The sequence below is a fragment of the Ailuropoda melanoleuca genome, chromosome 11 (genome assembly GCF_002007445.2).
Source record: "Ailuropoda melanoleuca isolate Jingjing chromosome 11, ASM200744v2, whole genome shotgun sequence".
Taxonomy (NCBI): domain Eukaryota; kingdom Metazoa; phylum Chordata; class Mammalia; order Carnivora; family Ursidae; genus Ailuropoda; species Ailuropoda melanoleuca.
The window spans coordinates 78,874,558-78,883,697 of NC_048228.1; the positions used below are offsets into that span (position 1 = coordinate 78,874,558).

The 9,140-nt window shown below is 42.3% G+C and overlaps 1 protein-coding gene across 4 annotated transcripts in view; it reads right to left on the reverse strand.

Annotated features, from left to right (window-relative positions):
• Positions 1-9,140, reverse strand: part of WDR19 (WD repeat domain 19) — a 107,000-nt gene that overhangs the window by 16,384 nt on the left and 81,476 nt on the right. For 3 of the 4 annotated variants that reach the window (XM_011232244.3, XM_019805882.2, XM_019805883.2), the window contains exons 29-31: positions 3,756-3,833; positions 2,332-2,428; positions 612-736 (exon numbers count right to left, since the gene is read on the reverse strand). In XM_011232244.3, coding sequence (XP_011230546.2) covers positions 612-736; positions 2,332-2,428; positions 3,756-3,833 — 300 coding nt within the window. Of the gene's footprint in view, positions 1-611; positions 737-2,331; positions 2,429-3,755; positions 3,834-3,950; positions 4,254-9,140 lie in introns of those variants that run through there. The other variant, XR_002143878.2, reaches the window with a different exon arrangement.

Below are 9,140 nucleotides of genomic sequence, written 5' to 3' on the forward strand. Positions count from 1 at the left end.
TAAACTAGTAAGCTCTGCTTAAACAAAGATGTCTTAAGTAAATCTTTTTGACCACGTAATACACTTACGTGCTTCAAAATCAAGACAAGATAGAAGCACATACAGGGAGCGACCTGCTCTCCCTCTCGTTACGACTGGGGATTGCTGCCATGCTGCCTCTGCCCCGTGTCGGCTTCCCTTTAGGAAACGACTTTTGCTAGCAAGACTTTTGAGTCTGTTTCTAGTTTTATTTGCAATGAATATATATTCATTCTTATTTTTTACCCTTTCGTTCACAAAAGGTAGCAGACTGTATAATTATTCTGTATGTTGCTGTTCTTAACAATACAGAGATCTAGAAAATCACTTTAGGGAGCCTGGGTGGCTCAGTGGGTTAAGCGTCTGCCTTCGGCTCAGGGTCCTGGGATCGAGCCCCACATTGGGCTCCCTGCTCAGCGGGGAGCCTGCTGCTCCCTCTGCCCCTCCCTGCTGCTCCTGCTCGCTCGCTGGCTCTCAAAAAAAAAAAAAAAAAGGCAATCACTCTAATCCAATGGAGAGGTGCCCGTAAGAAATCCCTTCAGGTGATAAACTCCCTTGGTGGATCATGTCCCAAGTCACTCAGAGGGCCTCACCTTCACTAGTACGTAACTGTGCAGAATCATCAGGTTGGTGGCCATCTCAGAGGGAATTTTGATCTTCTGGGATTTAAGTTCTGCATACATGCTAAAGAGAACGTCGTGTGCGTTCCGATAGTTTCCTGGAAAAAAGGAGGCAAATGACATTATTGCAAAGGATGAAATCTGAGGACTTTCTCTGGGCCCTCATTTTATTTTTTTAAAGTGTTTATGTAAATTCCAGTTAGTTAACATAGAGTGTAATACTAGTTTCAGGTGCACTATACAGGGATTCAACATTTCACACATCACCCGGTGCTCATCACAATGTGGGCCCTCATTTTTTACGAGTAGATTTTGTTATTAGCAGTATCTTTATAATTTACTACATAAAGTAACTTAGTAGTTTTTCCTGTGGTAACTGATGGTACTAACATCCAGCCGGTCCCTCAGGGAGAAAATGCTGTCATCCTACACATCTCCCTCTTCCTCAGGACACCACCTGCCACCAAAGCCAATGCGTCATCAAGTTTCTAAGTCTCCCAAATCCAGCCTGGCCCCAGGCCCACTTCCGTGCTTCTCGCCATCCCTCCGCCATCTCTCCGCAGCAGCGTGCTCGTCGGGAGTGCTCTCTGCTGCTTCCACCTCCATTCTGATGTCAGAGTGTTCTGGTAAAGACCTCAGGTTCGCACTCCAACATAAAACCCTCCAGGGCCTTGGGATTGAGGGCAAATGCCTTAGCAAAGGGCCTGAGCCCTTCGGGACCTGCCTCTGCCCATCTTACTGACCTGACTTCGCCCGCCCCTCCCTCTGTGCCACGGTCGGGGCCCCTGTGTCCCCTGCCGCCGCTCTCCCTGCACACCCCTTTCTCCCTCATCTCCTGCCATCTCAGCCTTTCAAATCTCGGCTCACACATCTCCATCCTCGAACTCCCCGTATCCCCCACCCTCAGGATGGGGTGGCTCCCTCTCCCGGTGGCCTTCTAATGGACTTCTCCCTTCTGGCGCTTCTCACCCTGTATAACAACTCTGAACCACTTGCTGTCTCTCCCACCGCAACAGAACTCCCTAAGGGTGGAACCCTGGCTCAGTCTTCTGAATCCTGAGCTCCCACCACGTATCCTGCAGTAGGTGTGAGACCAACATAAACTGAATAGAGTAATGACTTATTTAATTCCCTAGTTGCCAAAACTGCGTTCCATATTTATGAACACTTAAAAGAATCAGCTTGCAAAAACTAGTGAGGTGTCAGACTAATTCTCTTAGTCAATAAATACTTAGAGAGCACGTAAGTAAGTGAACAGAACTGTTCCGGAGGCTCTATAAACAGTCCCTGCATACTAGTAAGAACTAGGTCAATTAGAACACCACGTCATCTCCCATCTTCTAATGTCTTTCTGCTGTTAAAGCCAAATACATAGGATGGAAAGAAAGTGCTGCACGGTGTGGGAGAGGGGCTGCGGGCTGGTGAGCGCGGAGAGGCCGCCGTGCAGGAGACAGGAGCTGCGAGCCCGCGAAGGGGAGAGGAGAGAGCGTGAGCAAGAGAAGGGGTTAGTGGAGTTATTCTGTGATGGGGAATTATCTCACTTCTCTCGAACCCAGAAATGGTCATTTCCCTAGTCTTCTGGGTTCAGAGCAAACCCGGATTAGAAAAGGGCTATTCCTTCCTGCACAGAAAAGGGGCTGGAGCTTGATTCCACTACTGGAATACGAGAAAAACAGGAATGCCCGGGGCCTACCGGCAGACTGCTCTTCTCTGGCGATGATGATGGCAGTGCGGGCGGCCTCTCGGTACTGCTTCAGGGCCATGTACAAGCGGAACAGGTACCTGGCATCCTGACAGACAAACCGGTAGAGAAGCATCACTTTCTTCGTTAGCTAAAGGGAGAAACACCTAAAATTTTGCATTTCAGTTGGAATCCACTTTTGATGAGGTTTTTAAAAAAATCCATTGAATAAAGAATTTATTTATCAAGTATTTATTTGTAGTTTAATATATGCCAGGTCGTATTCTAAGTACTTGAGAAATATTAATGTGTTTAAATCCTCATGCCCTCCCTGGGAGGAAGGCACGATGATATACTAATTGCACTGATGAGAACCTAACCTAATGGGACCTCTCCAGAGTCAGCCACAGTGATGGGGCTTCAGAGTCCATGCTCCTAACCCCACTCCGTGGACTTCTCGCCTGTGTGCTTAAAATCAAAATGTATTCTTATGTAATGTACCAACTTTGCAAAATTTCAAAAACTGTTACACCTACACAAATTTCTCTGGCCCATAAAAAACCTTTGGCCTTTGACTATTTTCTATGGCCTTTGACTATTTTCTATTCCCGTTCTCTTTACCTCTAGACAATTTCCTATGCTGGTTTCTTGATTATTAGAATAAGCGGACATTAGGTGAGTTGGTTGGGAAGAGTTTGAGGGCCTGTGCCCTTTGGCAGGTTAACTTAGCCTCCCTGCATCTCCGTGTCTCTATCTGTGAAATACTGGAAATGGACTTGGGGATCAGTTTCACTATAATCCTCTCCAGCTATGACATTCTAGCTTCTTCTCTCCAAGTCAGTAACTTGACTTCCTTCACAAGAAAATCACCTCAAACATCAAAGCCAAAGGGAAGAAAAAGCTCCAGGGTCTTCTCAAAGGAAACCGTCCTCATCAGGACTGAAAGAAGACCAATGTCTGTATGAACTCCCAAGAGTCACATGCTTTGAAAATATGTTCTTAATGATTTACTTCTACTTTATATTTACAGTGAGTTACTTTTAAGCTAAATACGATTGTTATTAATTCCCATAACTTTTGAAATATGAACAAAGTATATTGATTTTTAGGGATTAATGCTAACTCATAGTTCTAATAGTATTTTTAATAGTTCCCAGAACAAATAAAACTCTTTAACCTTTGAGGAAAATGGTGGGTGGTGAGAATCACTATCTTGAGGGTTGTGCCTATGGCACAGGTGGCAATGCCAATTTCAAGGAGTGAATATATCCAATATCCTCTAAAATGCAGGCTGTCTAACAGACCGCAAGCTGTATTCAGAGAGAAAATGTGGTAAGTCTACGATGGAGAAGCCCTAATAGGTAAAAACAGGGCAGAATAAAGTCAGGTCATAACTAAAATACTTAAAACCCAAGTGACAACAACATTTCTGGTACCTTAGGCATGCCGTCACTCTCTCCCATCAGGTGGTCTATCAGCTGACTGGTCAGCAGTTCATCTTTGGCCTGACCAACCTGTTTAGGAAGAGAAAAAAACTGTAATTCAGCATCTTAAAACTACAAAGGAAGGGGAGTGGGAGGAGACAGATAATCTTGTGCTAAGGAAATGGAATAAAAAAATTGTAAAAATACCTGAAGTCAAGTGCCTGACATGATACAAATTCAGGGTTTTCTTCATTCATTTGTAGTCTCCATTAATAAAAGTCTATCCTTAGAAGCTATAGCTTCTCTAAGTTGCTATATCAAAAGGCCATGTTTTTTTTTTCACACACACAATATACTTCTTGGATGTTTCAGTAAAAACTTTCTTAAGGTGAGTGACTCTGACGTCTAGACAATAGGTCTTGAGTGCAGGAACTGGGCCTTCTGCAACAGCATAGCACCAAACGTGGCATCTCCAGCGCTCCCCAAGGAAATGCACTTGTCCATGGCCACCTGGAGGCCAAAGCAGAAAAAGTATGGCCATAGGAACCCAGAAGAGGACAGGTGGCTGGAAGTGTGAATAGGGTTCTGGAAAGGACGCTGGCCTGGAGACCTAGTTCTGAGAGTCACCTCCATGAGGGTCAGAGTTCAATCACTGATGTGTTGTGTGGTGTTGATCAGGAAAAATTATGGACCACATTGGAGGATGGAAATGTGTTGGTTTTAGCTAGTAAGAATAATTATTGCCAAGAGTAGGAGGCTTAAGAGTCTTATGTCTATAAAAACGGGGTGAGCCAAGAACACAACTGGAGCTCCGCCAAAGGGAACGAACACTGAAGAGTGCAGCGCTGCCCTCATCATATTCATGACACAGTGAGAAAAGCCACCGGAAAATGAAGGAGACGGTCATTAGGAGAGCAACCCTGACCCAGCTTGTCACACCTCAGGGGAAAGGATAAAGAGAAGTTTGAAAGTTCCTTGTGCATAAGGGATCGTAGCGAACCTGTGGAGTGGCGAGTGGGGGCAGAATTTCTACACACTTGTGTGTCAGCAGTGCAAGAAAGCTCAGCTTTTATAAATCTGTTGCCTCTGCTTTTACCACTGCTATAAAAGGAAGGAACGCTGTAAGGAAGAGAAATCCTGCACAGTTCCTCATCTTGATGGCTTCTGTGGATGGTTTTGGGTGAATAAGCCGGTACAGAGACATGGTCAAAGCAAGGCTCTGGAGTCAGCCTGCCTGAGGTCAAGAGGTCACCTGTGTGATCTTCAGCAGGTAACTCTTGGCACCTCAATGAGAATAAAAATAACACCTAACTCACAGTATTGTTTTAAGGATTAAAATACCTTAAAGGGCCTGGACTGGTGCTAAGCAGATGTGTTGCCAGATATAGCAAACAAAAATACAGGGCCACGTGGTTAAATCTGAATTTCAAAGGGCTGAGCACAACCAAAATGTTAGGATAGAGGGACAGGGGAGCCAGTAAGGAATAGATGTGGCCACTCAATTAACATTAAAAGGAGGATGGAGACAGAATGCTGAGGAACACTTACATTTAAGGAGCAGAGGAGTCAGTGCAGGAGGCTGAGAAGGGACCATCTGGGAAGTAATTGGAAAAGCAATGTTCTAAGGGAGTAAAAATTTCAGGAAACGTGTAGTATAATAGCGAAAATGCTGCCATAACATGGAATAAAGACTGAGAAGAGACTCATGAATTAAGCGAGTAAGAGATCAGTGGGGACCTTTTAGAGAAGGTTTACAGAGAAGTGAAGGCAGAAGCTGACTGCAAAGAGGCAGGAGGGCCTCCAGCACAGCTAATGGACACTGTGAAGACCCATCTTTCTCATCCAGATCATGGGTTCACGTAGGTAATGATTCTCAGCGAGAGCTCTACTACACACACTGACACACATACACCAAGAATGTATTTCAGAAACGTTGGGGGTAGAGCATGGAGGTGGGTGAAGTATGAATATTTTTAAGATATTCTCGATTATGGGGTCAGCAGGTAAGAGTGCACAGATTATAAGAAAATTCAAGTCAGGGGAGGGGGTCTTAAGGTGGAAAGGAATGGAGGACTGGAAGGAAATTTATATCATCTATATAGTGCTTTCACTGAGCGGGGAACCAACATGTGTTCAATTCAGCAAATATTTATTGAGTGCCCACAATGTGCTAACCACTCTATGAAAAAATAGGTCCTTGACCTTGAGGAGCTATTAATCTGAAGGGGGATAACTGTAGTGGTAAGTGATGTTCAAACTACTTAGGGAAGATTCTAAGGAGGGTGAAATTTCATCCAGAGGGCAGTTCAGGAAAGGCTTGTGTGTGAAGTAGGTCTTGCATGTTGTGTAGGAGTGTGAAGACACAGGTGTAGGACGGAGGGTGGCCTAGGTGTAGGGGCCAGCAAGAGTGAAGGAACAAAGGAAGGGGAGCCCTGAACTATTCAGGTAAAGTGGCCAGTTTAGTGTAGCATAGACTACTGACCTAGAGGAGTGAATAGGCAATTTGCTTGGTAAGAAGACTTAGGGTTTAGTCCTGGCTCTATTACTTTCTATTTGGGTGGCTTTAGGTTAGTCATATCATCCTCTGGGACCTCCGTTTCCTCATCAGTAAAATGAAGGAGGTTAGAATGGATCGCCTGCAGGGGCACCTAAGATTCTGTGATTCTTGAAGGACAGCTTGGGAATAAATTGTGAAGCAATGGGGAGCCACTGGAGGGTCTGCCGCTAGAGAATACAAGGGTTCAAAACCGGACTTCAGGAAAATTATCCAGTGGTGAAGTTCAGAATGCACTTGTTTGAATGCATGAAGTAATCCCAGTAATGGATAATAAACACAAATACGTTGGTTTTATAGGCTACCTGTCCCCGACTTAATCAAGCTTATTATAAAATATATAGCATAACACCTGGAAGTAGATACTGTAGAATTAAATACCAATAAAAGGAGAAAAAATTTGATAGCTGCAAGGGACATCTAGAATTTTGTCTGATATTGATTCCTTTGAGTCTTCTGAAAACTGCTACTTCTGTTTCAACCATGGGGTTCTAGTGGGACTTTTGTGCCTCAGAGGACCCCACTCTCCATGACCATAGAAGTGGGGATGTCAAGGGGTGAGAATTTAACCCAGTTTGCCAAAGCAGGATATTCCACCCCTGGGGCCACTAGTTGTTTAATCTTGGAATGGACACCAACTAATCAGATCAGAGCCCTTCTTGGGACCAGAATTCCAGTTCATCTTTGGTAGGAAGGGTGGGAAATGTATTCTTGAGAACTACTGGAAGTCTTGAGTCCAGCTTTCTGGAGGAAGTAGGTCTTAGAAAATGTCGTGGATATGCAGAGAAAACCAGATAATATAACTATTTTTATAATAAAATAAAATGGCATTATGTAGATGGCCAGAGAATAATTTCCATTCTTTAATAATTACACTGCAACTTCAAATTCAGATACTTTTAGAAAATACTAATTTTTATGTCACAATAAAAAATGCCCACATTTATACCAAAAAGGCTTAGAAACAGAATATTCCTAGTATTCAAATTATGGTCTCTAAACTATTTCTCACTAAAAGGAATCAGAACTCCCTAGAGAAATGGCTGATTCCAGGTCTGGGGCAAGAAATGGAACCTGACCACAGCGATTAGGCAAAAAAAATGAAATAAAAGGCATCCATATTGGAAAGGAAGAAGTTAAAGTGTCACTACTTGCAGATGACATGATACTATACATAGAAAACCCTAAAAAATCCACCAGAAACCATTAGAGCTAATAAATAAATGTTGCAGGATACATAATCACTATGTAAAAATTTGTTGCATTTCTACGCACTATTAATGAAACATAAGAAAGAGAAATTAATAATCCCATTTGCAATTGCATCAAAAAATAAAATACCTAGCAATAAATTTAACCAAACAGGTGAAAGATCCGTACACTGAAAACCGTAAGTCAATGATGAAAGAAATTGAAGACGACACAGATAAATGGAAAGATAGTCCATGCTCATGGATTAGAATAATGTTAAAAATGTCCCTATTACCCAAAGCAATCCAAGATTCAGTGTGATACCTATCAAAATTCCAATGGCATACTTCACAGAACTACAATAATTCTAAAATTTGTATGGAACCACAAAGATCCCATATAGCCAAAGCAATGTTGAGAAAGAAGAACAAAGCTGCATGGAGGAATCATGCTCCCTGATTTCAAATTATACTACAAAGCTAAAGTAATCACAACAGTATCATATTAGTACAAAAACAGACACACAGATTAATGGAACAGAATAGAAAGCCCAGAAATAAACCCACAAATATAGGGATGTCCTTTTGACAAAGGAGTCAAAAACATACAATGAAGAAAGGACAGTCTTTTTAATAAAAGTGTTGGGAGGGGCACCTGTGTAGCTCAGTTGGTTAAGCATCTGACTCTGGATTTTGGCTCAGGGTCAGGACATCAAGCCCCGTGTCAGGCTCCATGCTAAGCCTGCTTGGGATTCTGTCTCTCCCTCTCCCTCTGTTCCCCACCTGCTCGTGCTCTCTCTCTAAAAAAAAAAAAAAGAATTAAAAATAAGTAAAAAATAACAAATAACAAAATAAAAGTGAACAAGACAGTTTCAGCCCCAGCCCCTCACCAACAAAGTTGGGAAAACTGGAAAGCCACACTGAAAAGAATGAAACTAGATCACTTTCTTACACCATACATTAAAATTAACTCAAAATGTACTAAAGAACCCAAGACCTAAAACCATAAAATTCCTAAACAAAAACACAGGGGGATAAGCTCCTTGACATCAGTCTTAGTGATGTCTTTATAAATCGGACTCCAAAGGCAAGGCAAACAAAAGTAAAAGTAAACATATGGGATTACATCAAACTAAAAAGTTGCACAGCACAGGAAACCATCACCAAAAGGAAAAGGAAGCCTACTAAATGGGAGGAGATATTTGCAAACTATATATCCAATAAGGGGTTAATATCCAAAATATATATAAAAAATTCATACAACTCAACAACAACAAAACCAACCTGATTAAAAAATGGGCAGAGGATCTGAATAGATATTTCTCCAAAGAAGACATATAAATTGCCAACAGGCACATGAAAAGATACTACACATCACTAGTTACCAGGAAAATGCAAATCAAAACCACAATGATATCACCTAACCCCTGTAAGAATGGTTATTATCAAAAAGACAAGAGAAAACAAGTGTTGGAGAAGATGTGGAGAAAAGGGAACCCTGGTACACTGTTGGTGGGATTTTAAATTGGTATAATCACTATGGAATACAGTATGGAGAGTCCTCAAAAAATTAAGAACAGAACTACCATATGCCCCAGCCATTCCACTTCTCAGTATTTATCCAGAGAATATAAAAACACTAATTAAAAAAAA